Source organism: Drosophila persimilis, unplaced genomic scaffold, assembly GCF_003286085.1.
Source record: "Drosophila persimilis strain 14011-0111.01,24,50 unplaced genomic scaffold, DperRS2 tig00000233-arrow-arrow-pilon, whole genome shotgun sequence".
NCBI classification, from domain to species: Eukaryota; Metazoa; Arthropoda; class Insecta; order Diptera; family Drosophilidae; genus Drosophila; species Drosophila persimilis.
Window position 1 is genome coordinate 129,140 of NW_020825308.1, and position 16,006 is coordinate 145,145.

Here is a 16,006-nt window from a genome sequence, read left to right on the forward strand (position 1 = left end):
GAAGTGAAAGTTTTTGAAGGGAATGGAATGCTGGGAGTGAAAAAGTAAACCGAAACTATGCTATGCTATGGCTGGCAGGCCCTGCAGTGGCCTCTGACGTCGACGGAACTGTGATTGTGGGTCACACCCTCCACACCCTACTGCCGCAACTGCTTGCGGCTCGGCGCGGCTCCTTTTGTGTGTGCGTTGTATGTCGTGGATGGCGGGGAGTGAGGAGACGTGGGGATGCGTGTGTAGTATTGGAAGCATTGCCTGCCATCCGGCAACAACAGCTACAATGGCGAAAGTTTAATGAGTGCAATTTTTTGTAAATGAAAGAAAAATGAAATGAGCAGACAGACGGACGAACGTACTGATAGACGTGTTTTTGCAGTGAATCAAGTAAGACCGACGAACAAGTCATACGGAGGAAACACGCGACGGGGTGCAGACGGTGTCGCAGAGTCGGTTCGGCGTCGAGTACAACTTTGTTGAGAGAATTGAGAGGCAATCAGGATGAGGTCCAGCGGCGCAGCACCGGAGAATGGCGATGGCGAGGAGGACGGAGAAAGTGGGCAGGACCACCATGAGGGCGATCCGCGTCCGTTGCCGTACGACTTTGAACAGGAGCTGATCAGAAAGTCCAACAGGCATATACGCCTCTACGAAGCCTTCGTTCCGGTTAGCAAAGGTGCCTTGACAGACGTTTTGATCTCCTCATTTGTTCCACCTGCTCCTCATCCTTAGAGTATATGCTGACTCGCAAGTTCTACGCCGAGTACGAGCAGCGAAAGCCGGCGCAGCCCCTGCGCTTCCTGCGCTACACCCAACCGGAGAGAATGCTGGAGCGGCAGAGGCAGCTGGGCTTGGGGACACCGCTGCTGGAATCGCAAATGTATGGCTGGCTGCCGATACAGGGTCGAAAGTGTGCCCTAGAGCTCAATTTCCTGCATGCCCCAAAACTGCGCTGCAGCATGACGATCCATGGCGAAAACTTGATGGCGGAGCGCATCACGGAGCGTCCTGCATTCAATGGACTGCGGTTTTTGCTTCATTAGAAACGCAAAGAATTTGAAATGGAAATCGCCATAGTGTGGCAACACTGAGCAATCGAGCTTACAAGCCAGTTGGCAGCCCAATCAATGTTTACGTTCTGCGTTCATTTTTTGCAATTGAATATCAGAAATACAGTTTCGAATATTAGCGACGTTGTACGTGCCACAAGTTTTTTTTATTTGGAATAAGTATAGCCTGGGTCGCTACAGTAAAATATCATCCACGTTCGGCTGGAGTCACACAAAATGGTATAAGATGGGCAGCTCAAAGGAAAAGTGGTGGGCAGCGGAGCCAAAGTTCACGTTCGATGGATCATTTCAGCCTCCGCTTAATGAGTTTATTTCCATGCACACTAATACATATGTACACATGCATTTTTGTATAGGCTCATTCGAATAAGGCAAAGAAGGAAGCGAAAGCGGCGAATTTGCAGAAACCAGCGACGAATACTAAGAATCCCAGCAACCCGCCAAATAATGCCCAGCCCAATGTGCATGCCCCCAGTCAGGATCAATTCCATGAACTCCTACTCAACACCGTGCAAAAGTCATGTAAGTCGTAGCTAGCCGTTTCCAGTCCAATTTGTTAACTCTGACTACCCCTTTTGGGACTTTCAGGGTTGCGGCTTCGGCATTTTGTTATGTCCGAGCTAAGTGGAAGCGAGCTGTTGGAAGCTGCGGCGGTATGGTGCGCCCGTAATCCTCACATTGCCATCTGTTTGCTGGCAGCTAGCTTGGTATTTCTTCTACCGTTCCTGATCATTTTCGGCTTCGGAATCGCCACCATGGTGATGACTTTTACGGGCCTCTTGGTGCTAGAAGGTAAGAAGCCCGAGCTTGTGGATGATTTTTTTTACTAAACTTCCACTTGTTCCAGGCACTCTTCTCACTATTGTCTCTATGATGTTCTTTGCATGTCTGGGTGGCTTTGCTATCATTGTTCCGGTGATTGGAGTTGTTACTGTTGGTGTATACTTTGGATTCGCTCAGGTGTATGGCTTATATGACGGAAAGGAGCGCCGCAAGACTGCAGTTAGGTTAGTCAAAGATCCGCCCAAGCCATGTGACTTGGTGCCGGCATCAAAGACAACTTCTGAAGAGCCAGCTGTCAACAAAATAACTAACTAAAGAATGGAAGCCTAGTTATCTAGTTTGTGAAATTAACTATTTACTGTACACTACCTAAATAATTACAATAAACTTTTTTTGAAAACATGACCGCGCCACATTATGAATAAAAAAAGGTTGGCAGTCCCAGCAGCTTTGTGTATCGCTAAGTACCTCCCATCACTAGTTCTGTAGTCGTCGCCATATACATAGTTTTCACATTTGGGATTTGTTGTTAAATATAAAGATTTAAGAGTGTTTGATTAACAGAAACCTGCTTTTAAGCAGAATTACCTTTACCCGACGCGGTAAGTTCTTAAAATTATAATTTTCCTAGAATGGACAAATATTTGTGTGTGAAAAAGTGCAGTCGGTAAACACCCACACATACATGCGTGCACACGCTTGTTTGGGTGCGTATTTCAAAAAGATAAAGGCTAAATATTAGATTGCAGAGTTAGTACTCAACGCATACGTGCATACACATGTATTCATGTACATATGTATTTTGGAAAAATGGAAATATTGAAATCGCTTTTGTTTCATGGATTTTCTTAACAATATATATTATACTGAATCATACATTTGGAAATGTTCATCCGCCTGTCATCTACGGTAGGCGTGAGGAAATTCAGCCAACCTTAGCTCGTTTTCTCAGTTTATATCAGTGAACTAAGTTGTTCTTTCAGTTCTTTCGATTTTATTCCCTTTTTAGGTCAACTGGGTCTATAGCTGTATGGCATAATACTCTGCTAAATTTGCTGCGAAGATAGGGATAACTCAATAGAAAAAACGAAAAATGTTGTTCGTAGACTGACTAACTGATATTTTGCAACACACAGATCCAGCCAGCCAGCAAATTTGGATCTGAAAAGTGTAAAAATTTGTTATTTCCGCAGCTCTGCTGCCAGCTCAACTGGAAAGCCAACTAGTCGCATATATGTACATCTCTCGCTCTAACTGAATGCTTTTCCCATAAGGTTGTCTCTGTATTAGAAGCTAGTCAGTTAGCATAGTCTAATGTCATACAGCTACTACCAACTTCTTGGACTTCTGCAACTTCTTCTTCTGCTGTTTTTCCCGATAATGAACTCAGCTTGTTTTGCTAACACACTAAGTAAATTCCATGAACAAATGTAGAAATTCCATTTATGGTCGTATCCCACCACTCTAAATATTAGTTTAGTATAAAAACACAAACACAACGTTCTGTGTTTACATTTGTGTTATTTTGATGAGTTGTTGCTTCTGTTATTAATTCAGGGTACGAATTTATCGCTTCTTTGCTGCTGTGATGCAGCTCAACTAAGAATATAAACTACCTGTTTACCTGTTTAGTTTAAGCCATATTTTATAAACAACTCAATGAAAAGAGTGCTTGAAGTGAACCATCTTGTAGAAAATGTATTCAATTATCGAATAAAACTGTTTTTAGTGCTGAGCGTCCCAGCTATCCAGCAATATTAAACCGAATATCAAAATCGAGGAATATGGTTTCCAATCCTTGACAGAGATCAATTAACCCATTGTACACCAAGGGAGTATTTTAATATTCCACCGAAAATAATGAAAATTTATTCATTTTAGCGCAGTTCAGGTGAATGATATCATGGTTTTTTAAGTTCCGAGGCGAGATGGCATGGATCTACAAGAAAAAATGTACAACCAGTAATATATTCCGCCTTATCCTCAAGTCGTTGAACTGTTTAAATAGAGGAGGCTTAAGTGGGCTAAGTTCGCTTTTTCTTCGGTATATTTACGGTATATTTTTGAAAAGAGACGGTATATTTCTAAGGGGCTAGACCGTATATTTTATCGATAAGTCCACGGTCACACTGATACACATAGTTTTCACAGGTCGAGGATTGCTGTAATTTTTTTTGTTTAAGTGCGTCTAAAGAAAGAAAATCTGCTTTAGAGCAGCAGAATTAAACTATACTGACACGGTGAGTAATTCGAGTTAGTAGATTTATCGCAGATTCCATATTCGCAGATTCGTGAGATTTTGATACGTATATGTGCAAGGTAAACTGCTGTGCAGCATAAAAAACATTTAGGAAAGCTACTAGTTGGCAAGGGCAAACCAGTAACCAGCGGTGGTGTGGTATGCTGACACTCATACATTACATCTACATGTACACATGTGTGCATGGAGATGGATACACACAACCAGAATTTGTATGTATTCGATAAATTATGTTGCTGTTTTTTGCTTTCTTGATGGTAAACAACGCCAAAGGCAGAAAGTAATAATTGATTGCGAGCTTGCTTAGCGCTTTATCGGACAAATTATCTCAGATTTATCTAATCTTACATTCAAAGAGTAGCTAAAACCCCGTCAAATCCGTTCTTGTTGCCTGTGTATGTATGTATGCACAAACTGATGAATGGATGGCAACACTGCGCAGCATTGCATTGTGTAGAAGCAGCAGCAGCAGCTCTTTCAGCCTGTCCATTTGTTGCCCTTAACTTTCTTCCTCTCACTCGTTCACACGCTCCCACTCGCTCTTGCGCTCGTGCAGTGTTGCTGCAAGTGCGTCTGCCTGTGCTTCTGGTTCTGCTGCCTCGTCACTTGCGTCTATTTCGTTCTAATGAGCAAGCTGGTCGAACGCATTTTCTGCTGGGCCCTTACCGAAGAGACTAGTCTCTTATAAAGTTGCATGTAGTTTCTAACTAAAACAAATATACAGTTTGTTAGTATAAGGAGGTGTTAAAATAGTAAAAAAACTGAATTGAAAATTAACTAAACGCAAGGTTCGTACAAAGTGCTCGGCTTAAAGTTCTCGGCAGGTAGATCACGGACACAGACTCTACCCATATTTCAGAGCGTTTGTTTGTGAGTCTTTTGCGAATTTCTTTGTGTATGCCATACTTAAAGACGCATCATATTTCGTATTATGTTTGCTCTGCGGATTCTCAAAGCGGAAATGTGAAAACCAAAGAAAATTACTAAGAAATTTATAACGGATAAGCTTATCAGTGCTGAATCGAGTTACGGGTAAACAACTCCTGTAAAACCGAAATTAGAACCATCTATTTTTTTTCTAATATAAATAATAGTTGAATTGGGTACCGAGTGACGAGACCTTACCCCTTAGGCCATCTCAATTCTTTTTCATATCTTCTCCACACATGCACAAAAATGCATAACCAACTACACACACACACAGAAATTTTACATGTTTTACATTACTCATTTTTTCTGTATTACAGGTGTGCTGTAAAGCGCTTTAATCGCCAAGATGAGTTACATGCCAGCCCAGAATCGTACAAGTAAGTAAATTATTCCCTTTGGGCTCTAAAATCTGCGAATTCATTTGCCGAGGAGTAGGCCGAATTGTCGACCTAGGGTACCAGTATACCCTGTGTTCAAGATGTACGCTATTTGGATTATCTTTTAATTTGTTTTTCATCTCATCGTTTCGCACTCACACCCAACTTAAATGCATCAAACTCGACCAAACACCCACCCACCCACTGCATTGCTGATGGTTGACTGACTCTTCTGTGTCAATTTAACATTTTATGCTGCTGCAGCTTAAAAATGTAACGGAGGAAAGGCAACTGCATCTGTACATGTATTTTTCCCCTATCTATCTAACTATCTATCTCGCTCTCTCTCGTGTGTTGTGTTTTCGTTACCACTTCATTTGCACTCGGCTGCCGTGGGCGGGGACAGGCGAAGAATGTGCGTTATTGTTGTACCCTTTGAAACTTGATTCTCAAACACCAACCCAGGCACCCACACCCACACCCACTCGTGAGCGTATGCACATACACGTGGGTACCCATTCTCGTCCTCTCTCAATCTCATTTACGACGTAAATGCACACATTCTTTTGTGTGTGTGTGCGCCTTTTTTTTTTTTTGCTCGGAATTTAATTAGTAAAGAAAAAAAAGCAAGGAGTATTTTTACGTAAAGGCTTCGCATAAATTATGCTACGGCCGCTGTGGTCCTCTTGCTTTTTTTTTTCCTTGGAGTGCTGTGCCCCACTTGAGGGATGAGGCGCAAAAAGCGCTTAATCGATCTGGGAAATGAAACGAAAATGTGTGAATGCAAATGCAGTGAGGCAGATACCGGGGTGTGGGCGTGGCCTGTGCACTGATGAAACGTGGACGCGGACGCGGACGTGTTCGTGTCGGTATATGTATGTATGGATGTATAAGGACCGAAACAAAGCTAAAGAAGTGGAACTGAAACTGCATAATTAAGCCAGAAATGGCAAACAAAACGCCCTCAAATCCTTTGCCTTTCCAGTGGGAAACTCTCAAGCAAACTCTCCCCATCACCCGTCAATTCCTCGTGAGTGTATTTGTGTATGAGTGTGAGTGTGAGTGTGAGCGTTCGTCCTGGAATATCCTGCAGCGTTCAATTTGTCATGCTTCACATTTTTTCAACTTTTTTGTGCTTAGGTCCGCATTTTGCTGCCGCTTTTGCAGCATGTTCACTTTCTGTCACTGTCGCCTTCCATTTGGCAATCCTTCGTTTCGAGAGAGAGGGCGAGGCCTGGTGTGGTGCCGGGGAGCATCCCGACTAGAGAGGCAGTCCTTGCTTGATGTTGATGTCGAGGATGGGCTCCGTTGTCGTTCTTCAAAAGATTCTTGGGATAGCAGCAGTGTGGATCGGGGAAGGGGGCTGGAACATACATACACATCCACATAAATACATATGTATATGTGTATGTGTGTATGTTTGGTGGGTTTGTAATGCTGTCTTCAATCTGTGGACGCAAATGTTTTCCAGGCTGTACATAAATATTTTAAAATCTGTCATTTTCTGTGCATCTCTAACCCGTTGTACCCCTTTCTGTCCTGTGGCAGTGTCGCATAATAATCAATATAATCCGCCGGACTTGCCACCCATGGTGTCGGCCAAGGAGCAGACCCTGATGTGGCAACAGAACTCGTATCTGGGCGACTCGGGTATCCATTCGGGGGCCGTCACCCAGGTGCCGTCGCTGTCCGGAAAAGAGGATGAGGAGATGGAGGGCGATCCGCTTATGTTCGACCTGGACACGGGATTCCCACAGAACTTCACACAGGACCAGGTGGACGACATGAACCAGCAGTTGAGCCAGACGCGCTCGCAGCGAGTGCGAGCCGCCATGTTCCCGGAGACCCTGGAGGAGGGCATCGAGATACCATCGACACAGTTCGACCCACAGCAGCCGACGGCTGTTCAGCGTCTGTCGGAGCCGTCGCAGATGCTGAAGCATGCCGTGGTCAACCTGATCAACTACCAGGACGACGCTGAGCTGGCCACCCGAGCCATACCTGAGCTGATCAAACTGCTCAACGACGAGGACCAGGTGGTGGTCTCGCAGGCCGCCATGATGGTCCACCAACTGTCCAAGAAGGAGGCCTCGCGCCATGCCATCATGAACAGTCCCCAGATGGTGGCCGCCCTGGTGCGCGCCATATCGAACAGCAACGACCTGGAGAGCACCAAGGCCGCCGTTGGAACCCTCCACAATCTGTCGCACCATCGCCAGGGTCTCCTGGCCATCTTCAAGAGCGGCGGCATCCCGGCCCTCGTCAAGCTGCTATCGTCGCCCGTCGAGAGCGTGCTCTTCTATGCGATCACCACGCTGCACAACCTGCTGCTCCACCAGGATGGCTCCAAGATGGCCGTGCGCCTGGCCGGCGGTCTTCAGAAAATGGTCACCCTGCTTCAGAGGAACAACGTTAAGTTCTTGGCCATCGTCACCGACTGTCTGCAGATCCTGGCCTACGGCAACCAGGAGAGCAAGCTCATCATTCTTGCTTCAGGCGGACCCAACGAACTGGTGCGCATCATGCGCTCCTATGACTATGAGAAGCTCCTTTGGACCACATCGCGCGTTCTGAAGGTGCTCTCGGTGTGCTCAAGCAACAAGCCGGCAATCGTGGACGCCGGCGGCATGCAGGCGCTGGCCATGCACCTGGGCAACATGTCGCCCCGTCTCGTCCAGAACTGCCTGTGGACTCTGCGCAATCTTTCGGATGCGGCCACCAAGGTGGAGGGACTAGAGGCCCTCTTGCAGTCACTGGTCCAGGTTCTCGGTTCCACCGACGTCAACGTGGTAACCTGTGCCGCCGGCATCCTCTCGAATCTGACTTGCAACAATCAGCGCAACAAGGCCACCGTCTGCCAGGTGGGCGGTGTCGACGCCCTTGTCCGCACTATCATCAATGCCGGCGATCGCGAGGAGATCACCGAGCCGGCTGTATGCGCCTTGCGCCACCTCACTTCGCGCCACGTCGACTCTGAGCTGGCGCAGAACGCGGTCCGTCTCAACTACGGGCTTTCGGTTATTGTGAAGTTGCTCCATCCCCCATCACGGTGGCCGCTTATCAAGGCCGTCATCGGGCTGATTCGTAACCTGGCCCTCTGTCCGGCCAACCATGCCCCGTTGCGAGAGCACGGCGCCATCCATCACTTGGTGCGCCTGTTAATGCGCGCCTTCCAGGATACTGAGAGGGTAAGATTCCACCACCATTCCATCCCTACTCACGCTCGGTGTACTGGTACTGGTACTGACCCTTCTCTTCCTGTAGCAACGCTCATCGATTGCCACCACGGGCTCCCAGCAGCCGTCTGCTTACGCCGACGGCGTTCGCATGGAGGAAATTGTCGAGGGCACAGTGGGGGCCCTGCACATCCTGGCTCGAGAGTCGCACAATCGCGCCCTCATACGCCAGCAGTCGGTGATTCCGATCTTTGTGCGCTTGCTCTTCAACGAAATCGAGAACATCCAGGTAAGCCAGCATCCGAAAAACCCAATCCGAAAGGAGTTGCTCACTAATCTTGTCTAATGTCTCACGTCTCTCTCTCTGCGTAGCGCGTGGCTGCCGGCGTGCTCTGCGAGCTGGCCGCCGACAAGGAAGGTGCCGAGATCATTGAACAGGAGGGTGCCACCGGCCCGCTCACCGATCTGCTGCACTCCCGCAACGAGGGCGTGGCCACGTACGCCGCCGCAGTGCTCTTCCGCATGAGCGAGGACAAGCCGCAGGACTACAAGAAGCGTCTCTCTATCGAGCTGACCAACTCTCTGCTGCGCGAGGACAACAACATTTGGGCCAATGCTGATTTAGGCATGGGTCCGGATCTGCAGGTGGGTGGACACTAGTCATAAGTGAGGCGGCCAGCAGCCTGGCACCTGGCACCCGGTACCTGGTATCTTGTGCCTGTGGCCATATTCCACAAGGTGTACTTTGCCTGGGTTCCGGCTTCCATTGGGTTTTCATTTGTTACTTTGCTTCTCTGTTCCCCCTCCACGTCCGCGCCGAAGCGAACTCTGTACATACAACTGTAAAATTGTAGAAACTTAAACTATTCCAGCATTCTGTACTTGTGTTCATATAAGTATCGACCAATATAATAGCCTAATATTCCTTGGACTTGCTTAAGATTTCAATATGCCTTTGAATTTACATTTTTTGTTTTGTTTTTTTATTCTTTTTCTGTTTACTGTATTACGAGAACCGATAGATCGATAAGTAGGTAGAAAAAGCATTTGTCTGTAGATGGCAATCGATATCGACCCCTCAGCTCCGCCCAACTACAACTCCCTCCTATATACTCTCTCAAATCATAAGTGTACATACATATAAATTTGAAATGATTTTCGCCTAGAAATCAGATTTTGTTGAAATTTGTTTGTGTTAATTATGATTTTGTAATTAATTCACATTTTTTTATTTACTTTTTGTTCTTTTTTTCCTTTATGTTAACTTGTAAAAACCAACCAACAACAAACAAAAAACAAACCCAAACAAAACAACACACGAAAACAATTCCAATCACAACAAAAAACCAACTGCAACGGTAAAACATGAAACAACCGACGAATCACCGCACCGAATCACCACCAATATCACTACCACTACCACACACGATCAAAAACTAACTGTCTACATCCACGTGTCTCTCCCTTCCTCTCTGTCACTCTCGCTGAAAAATGCGCAACACAAACTTGTGTCTGTGTCTTCTTCTTTCCTAACAACTTTTCACTTCTGATCCATCCAACAAAAAACAAAAAAACAAAACTGAAAAAATAAATACATCACTCACACACGCACACTCACACCCACACTCACGACAAACAACTGCAATATACACACGCACAACTACACACCGAACCAAACTTTCGACAACAACAAACACACGAAATCAATTAATCACAGGATATGCTTGGACCCGAAGAAGCATATGAGGGCCTTTACGGACAAGGTCCGCCCAGTGTGCACAGTTCGCACGGAGGTCGCGCATTCCATCAGCAAGGTATGTATGTCATATGCATAAGGAAACACCGTTCCGAGACCCCCCCGCCCCCGACCCACTTTACCCTTAACCCTTTGTGTCACCCCCGCACCAAAATGAAGGAGAATAATCAAAAAGTGTTCACACACCCACTGCCACAGCAAGCAGCAGCAAGTCCACCTCCACCCCCAGCCCCGCCCTCACCATCCACACATTTATTACATGCATATTCTGCATTTAATCGTAATCGTGTCAGTTCATCAATTAAACTAAATTACATATAACATATGAATAATCGATGCTAAAGTTAAGTTCGTTTCAACTTTGAAGACTCCTCCAATTACAATATTATTCAATGTGATATCCACTCCACTCCACCCACCCTGCTAACTTGTCTCGTTGTCCACCCCCAGTCAATCGCTGCATGCGATGGAAATAAGTTTCGTTTGTGTCCCCCCCCTCCCGCAATCGGAATAGCATACCCAATCCCCTGCCCCATTTTCTGCCTTGCAATTCTTCAATCTGATTTTCATTTCTTAAACTAAACGACACTGAGCTTTTTTCTTTCCCGTGTCCGACCAGGATCTCTCTCGATCTCTCAGTCTTGGCGCAAGCGAAAGCAGCTAGAGGAAAATATATGACTTTAAACGCAGCAAGCGTACAATACATACAATATGTATGGCTGTTTCCTTTGATTATCAACCTTTAAGGCGTAGGGACCCCGGAAATGTGCATATTTCATACATATATAACTATGTTCGCACCTCACACGCACTTTTGTAGGCACACCCACCAACACACAACAACTGACAGGATCTGCCTGCCGCGCTAGGACTATCTTCGCATTATGAACTTTCATATTTTCTCTTTCTTCATAAATTTTCCATGGATTCTAGGTGCGTTACAGCGGCTGTTGGTTGACTGAGGAAGCAGAATCTATTTTTCAATAATACTTTAAAACTTATTTTCCCTTGATTTGCCCTTGATTAATTTACGTTCCTTGAGTTTGCTTTCGTTCGATAATGCAATATGCAGCGTATGACGTTGTCCGGAGAATGCCCGCCCTTTAGATCGGTTCAGTCTGGTTCATTTTGCATGTTAAGTAGCCCGAAGTAGCCTTTTTAAATTAGCTATAAACTCATATACTATATCTATCTATACACACACGTACTATGTTCATGTATAGTCTATAGTCCTTAGTTTATATAAGCGATGTGCATGCAGATGGGTCATGAGCTCCAAACGAATGGGAATTGCTGCCGTAGTTGACGCCACTTGGTGGAAAATGATTGGGGAACGGCTGATTTATGTGTTTACCTTGTGTTGACGTTTAGCTAATAGTTTTTGGGAGGATCTTTGCAGGGGGCAAGCGCACTAATCTAACTTTTGTACATTTTCTCTATCTCTCCATATCGCTTGTTCGCAGGATATGATACTCTACCAATAGATTCGATGCAGGGTCTGGAGATCAGCAGCCCGGTGGGCGGTGGCGGCGCTACTGGCAATAGCGGAGGTGTTAACAGTGCTAGCGCCGGCAGCGGTGCTGTCGTCCCACCCAGCGGGGCACCAACATCGCCCTATTCCATGGACATGGACGTCGGCGAGATCGATGCCGGTGCATTGAACTTTGACTTGGATGCCATGCCGACGCCACCCAACGACAACAATAACTTGGCTGCCTGGTACGATACCGACTGTTAGACGACAAGCTAAAATTCGATCCTCTCGAATTCCACACACATAAATCGACATTTACTGGCCTCTTCCCCTGGTCCGTAAGCACGGGCACGCCAGTGCCCACAACGATGATAAGACAATGGTACACACGGCCCCGAGCAAAGAGGGCGACTCCGAGACGAGGTGGCCCAGTGGAAGAAGGCTTTTACCACACACATACATAAACATATATATTAATTATAATACAACTGCAACGGCATGAAACATAAAACATATTATATGACGCATTACATATTATCCACATACAAGAAATGGAAAATTAAACAAATGTTTGCAATAGAACTCGTACATTTCCCCAAATTCCCCTCCATTCTTTCTCTTTTCATGTGAGTTGCGGGGGGGGGGGGGGGGGGGGGGGGGGGGGAAATCCCAACAATTCCCAGGTAGACACATGGGGGTTTAACAACAACTCAACAACGGTTCGTTTGTTTATTGGATCCGAAAACGGATCAGTTTGGTTAGAGCGACCTACAAGTGCTTGCCGAACCACTTGTGATCTACGGGAGAAAGCCACCGATGGCAACCATTCAGATTGTTTTGAATAACGTATTTCATGGTGAATGGGTTTTGATTTTCGCGGGCGTATTGCTCCTCCTCGGCCAGCCTCTCGTCGAGCATCGCCTGGGAGACTACCGTCGCCTGGAATGGCAGTTGGTTGGCGACTTGCTGCAGGAATCCCTTTACTTCGACAAATTCGCATTTTCCAGCTATTTCGACTATGACACGACCTGCCCTAATGGGCGTTACGTAATGATCGATGGCACCCTTACCGCCGCCCATGCGTTGGCCCTGGCCCTTCTTTGTGATGGGTTGCCAGGGGGCGGGCACGCGCCATGTAGCAAACATTGTTTGGACGTTCATCTTCCGACCGATGGTAAGTCGCATCATCTCATAGTGGCCCCAGCGCAGGCGACCGCCGCCAGTGGCTACTATCGCGTACTGCTTGTGGAGAAGAGAGTTGTGGACAGGTTCTGGGCCACGCATGTAGCGTAAGCGCTTCTGCATTTTGGGCGGACGTAGGTTAGGTGGCAGCTGCGGCATGCGTTCCATGATCCGCAATTTGGGACGTTCTGGCTGCTCAACATCTGATTAAAAGAAAAGTAAATGAGTTCTTGCTTTTCTAAGAGTTCTAAACTTACTTTGATATTTGATTGGAGGAGCAAAATACTTGAGGCCGGCTGTGTTGATGGCTGCGAACTTGCCTGCTGAAATTTCGAATGACTTGATTGCAAGGTCAGGTCTAGAGGATATGCGCTTACTTGACAGACTGTTTTTGAATAGCTGTGTGACTGTTTTCACGCTCCACATTTCTTATTTGAGTTAATTTTTTTTAACAATAATGTGCTGGCTCGTGATGTAAAAAAACATTGATGCATCGAGCATCGATGTTTTTCTGCCGATGTTTACTGATATTTTCCGATGTTTTTGCTGCTACCGATGTTGAGTGATGTATCGATGTTTTGCAAAACATCGATCGATTAGTTTCAAATTTGTAAGCAGCTAACACAGCAATGCCTGCCTCATTTGAAAGCAATCCTTCGTGTTTTTGGGACTGTGTGAAAAGTACCTATCCTAATTTATACAAAATTGCAATGCAATTTTTACGTTAATGGCATCTTCTGGGTGTATTTTGAACGGGTGTACTCAGCGGCTGCTAACATATTAAGTCGAAAACGTAATAGACTTTCACCTGTGCGACTAAGCCGCATTTTGGTTTTTGCAAAGCATTGACAAATAGTACTTATTTGAAATATTAGTTATGTCTGATGATATCTACAGTGATATGTAAAAGACTGCTATGAAAGCATAATCATTTCTTTTATGTTAAATATTGTTTCGTTTAGTCCTATGATATGTAAAACTCTGCTATGAAAGCTCAATTTTAATTTTTCCTTTCTTGAATATTCGGTTTTATAATCAAATGGGAAAGTTTTGAAACATCGGTCATACATCGATGCATCGAAGAATAAATCCGATGTATCAATCCAACATCGATGTTTGATTTTGACAACATCGATGGATATCGACATCGATGTTTTCATTCAAATTTACATCACTAGTTCGAGATGTAAGTATTGTGCAGTGTGACCGCGGATTTATCGTTTAAATATACCGTCCGACTCTAAAAAATATACCAAAATATACCGTCTCACTTAAAAACTGTACCGTAAATATACTGACGAATTCAAGTTATATTTTACATATTCGTCGTTTTTGATATTTCGTGGAATATTACTAGCTAGATAAAACATTTATCCATGCCCACATAATTTGATCCGATTAGTGAATATATTTTCTAATTGACTGGTTTATTTTAAACACTTGTTTTTATTGCATTTTGCGTAAAAAGAGGTTTTAGCAAAAATGGTAAAATAAAACAAAAGAGGACAGTCGTTCTTATTGTTAAATTTTGATATTCCGTCGAATATTATTAGCTAGATAAAACATTTTGCCATGCCCACATAATTGTATACGACTTATGAATCAATTATTTACTTAACTGGCTTATTCTAAATACTTGCTTTTATTGGATCTTGTCTAAAAAAGGTCAAACAAAAAAAGGTTTTAGCGAAGTAGGTCAAAACAAAAAAACGAAAGAGTATAGTCGTTCATATTGCTCAATTTAGAGATTACGTTGAACAAGATTGGCTAGTTTTTAGTCCTTGCTTTTATTGTATTTTGGCTAAAACAAGGCATAAGCAAAATAGTTCAACAAAAAAACAGTCGCAGTGTTGATGGTATTTGGAGACATGATGCGTGTATAGCCTTTGTATACCCTATTTCGTTAATTTAATATATGGATATATATTTATATATATATATATTTAATATAAGATATGGAGATAAAACGTAATTAAAAAATACCTTTTCTCAAATTTACAAATGTCAAATGTATATGTTTTAGACATATTAATGAATATGATTGGTATCTTGCATATATATATCTCGATCCTGATAGCTATTCTTGGTCTCTGTAAGAATACAATAAACTGCAAAATATCGTTGTGATATTTAAAACAGAGACTAAGTTTTGTTTGCCTTCTTTGGAGCCTGGGATGACAAACATTTCATCAATCCCATTATGCCCCTCCATGGAAGAAATTTAAAAAATTGCTGTGTAAAAGCGGGTAAGATGTCATCTGTAATCTTGTGTTTTTCAACAACGTAAGCAAATTAAGCTTTGGGTGCTTTAAGGACGGTGCCCATCAGAATGGCCGAGAAAATTATCTGCAGCAAATCCCTTGGTTTTAGCACTGGTCTCCACAGATCCTCGCAGATTACATGAATCTACGGGCTGCGCTTTCCAACTGCAACGAAGTTGTCAATTTTATTTGGGATTCAAATTAGATCCACGGTCGAAACAAATGACTCCACTGTGCCCCCCTGGTTGGAGACCAGCAACAATGCAGTCGACTTGGTACGGTTTGCGTTGTTCGTACAAAAACAGATTCTTGGTGTATATATCTGGCGTTACCTCTGCCAACATCTACTCGCGGATCTTCCAGCGATAGCGCACAGCAATAATATCATTTTTGGGTCCTGTAGAGAATGAGAATTTAGTCATCTGGTCCACTTTCAACTAGAATCTCTTGTTTCAAAAACCGTCGATCCCACAAAATAGAGCTCGCTCGGTCCGTAGCAATGCCCACACAGTGGTTGGCGTACATAACCGCAACACTGCCAAAATTATTTGTCCTGTTGCTCCTAGCTAATATTATATTTACTTAAATTAAATAACTCTATATCCTTTTCCCTAGGGTAAGAACAACGTTTGTAGACCTTTGCGACTAAGCCGCCGCAAACTTATTAATTAAAATTCTATTTGAATAATCCTGCTCTACCAAAGCAGCTGGCTTGATTTTTTTTTATGAAAAAAAGAATTGCA

At 44.4% G+C, this 16,006-nt stretch overlaps 4 protein-coding genes across 7 annotated transcripts; 3 read left to right on the forward strand and 1 right to left on the reverse strand.

Moving 5' to 3' along the window:
- Positions 1 to 294: 294 nt before the first annotated feature.
- Positions 295 to 1,037, forward strand: LOC6600695. The gene is made up of 2 exons (XM_002025823.2): positions 295 to 670; positions 727 to 1,037. The coding sequence occupies exons 1-2, from the start codon at positions 496 to 498 to the stop codon at positions 1,035 to 1,037; spliced, it is 486 nt and encodes a 161-aa protein (XP_002025859.1). The 5' UTR covers positions 295 to 495.
- Positions 1,038 to 1,203: 166 nt separating this feature from the next.
- LOC6600696 lies at positions 1,204 to 2,252 on the forward strand. Its single transcript, XM_026989372.1, has 4 exons — positions 1,204 to 1,283; positions 1,421 to 1,586; positions 1,653 to 1,856; positions 1,912 to 2,252. Exons 1-4 carry the CDS (start codon positions 1,281 to 1,283, stop codon positions 2,160 to 2,162), a joined length of 624 nt encoding a protein of 207 aa, XP_026845173.1. The 5' UTR covers positions 1,204 to 1,280; the 3' UTR covers positions 2,163 to 2,252.
- A 139-nt stretch (positions 2,253 to 2,391) lies between these two features.
- LOC6600697 (armadillo segment polarity protein) lies at positions 2,392 to 12,106 on the forward strand. Of its 3 annotated transcripts, XM_026989352.1 has the most exons (7): positions 2,392 to 2,449; positions 5,355 to 5,414; positions 6,963 to 8,602; positions 8,679 to 8,879; positions 8,963 to 9,235; positions 10,308 to 10,404; positions 11,810 to 12,106. In XM_026989352.1, exons 2-7 carry the CDS (start codon positions 5,384 to 5,386, stop codon positions 12,082 to 12,084), a joined length of 2,517 nt encoding a protein of 838 aa, XP_026845153.1. In that variant the 5' UTR covers positions 2,392 to 2,449; positions 5,355 to 5,383; the 3' UTR covers positions 12,085 to 12,106. The 3 variants fall into 3 exon arrangements, with proteins under 3 accessions (XP_026845153.1, XP_026845152.1, XP_026845150.1); XM_026989351.1 differs by lacking the exon at positions 10,308 to 10,404 and having other exon boundaries at positions 11,810 to 11,890; XM_026989349.1 differs by lacking the exons at positions 2,392 to 2,449; positions 11,810 to 12,106 and adding an exon at positions 4,045 to 4,087 and having other exon boundaries at positions 10,308 to 10,682.
- A 482-nt stretch (positions 12,107 to 12,588) lies between these two features.
- Positions 12,589 to 13,458, reverse strand: LOC6600698 (39S ribosomal protein L16, mitochondrial). Of its 2 annotated transcripts, none has more exons than XM_002025826.2 (3): positions 13,380 to 13,458; positions 13,260 to 13,325; positions 12,589 to 13,205 (listed from the first exon to the last, which is right to left on the reverse strand). In XM_002025826.2, exons 1-3 carry the CDS (start codon positions 13,426 to 13,428, stop codon positions 12,589 to 12,591), a joined length of 732 nt encoding a protein of 243 aa, XP_002025862.2. In that variant the 5' UTR covers positions 13,429 to 13,458. The 2 variants fall into 2 exon arrangements, with proteins under 2 accessions (XP_002025862.2, XP_026845177.1); XM_026989376.1 differs by having other exon boundaries at positions 13,260 to 13,322; positions 13,380 to 13,443.
- Between the last annotated feature and the right edge of the window lie 2,548 nt (positions 13,459 to 16,006).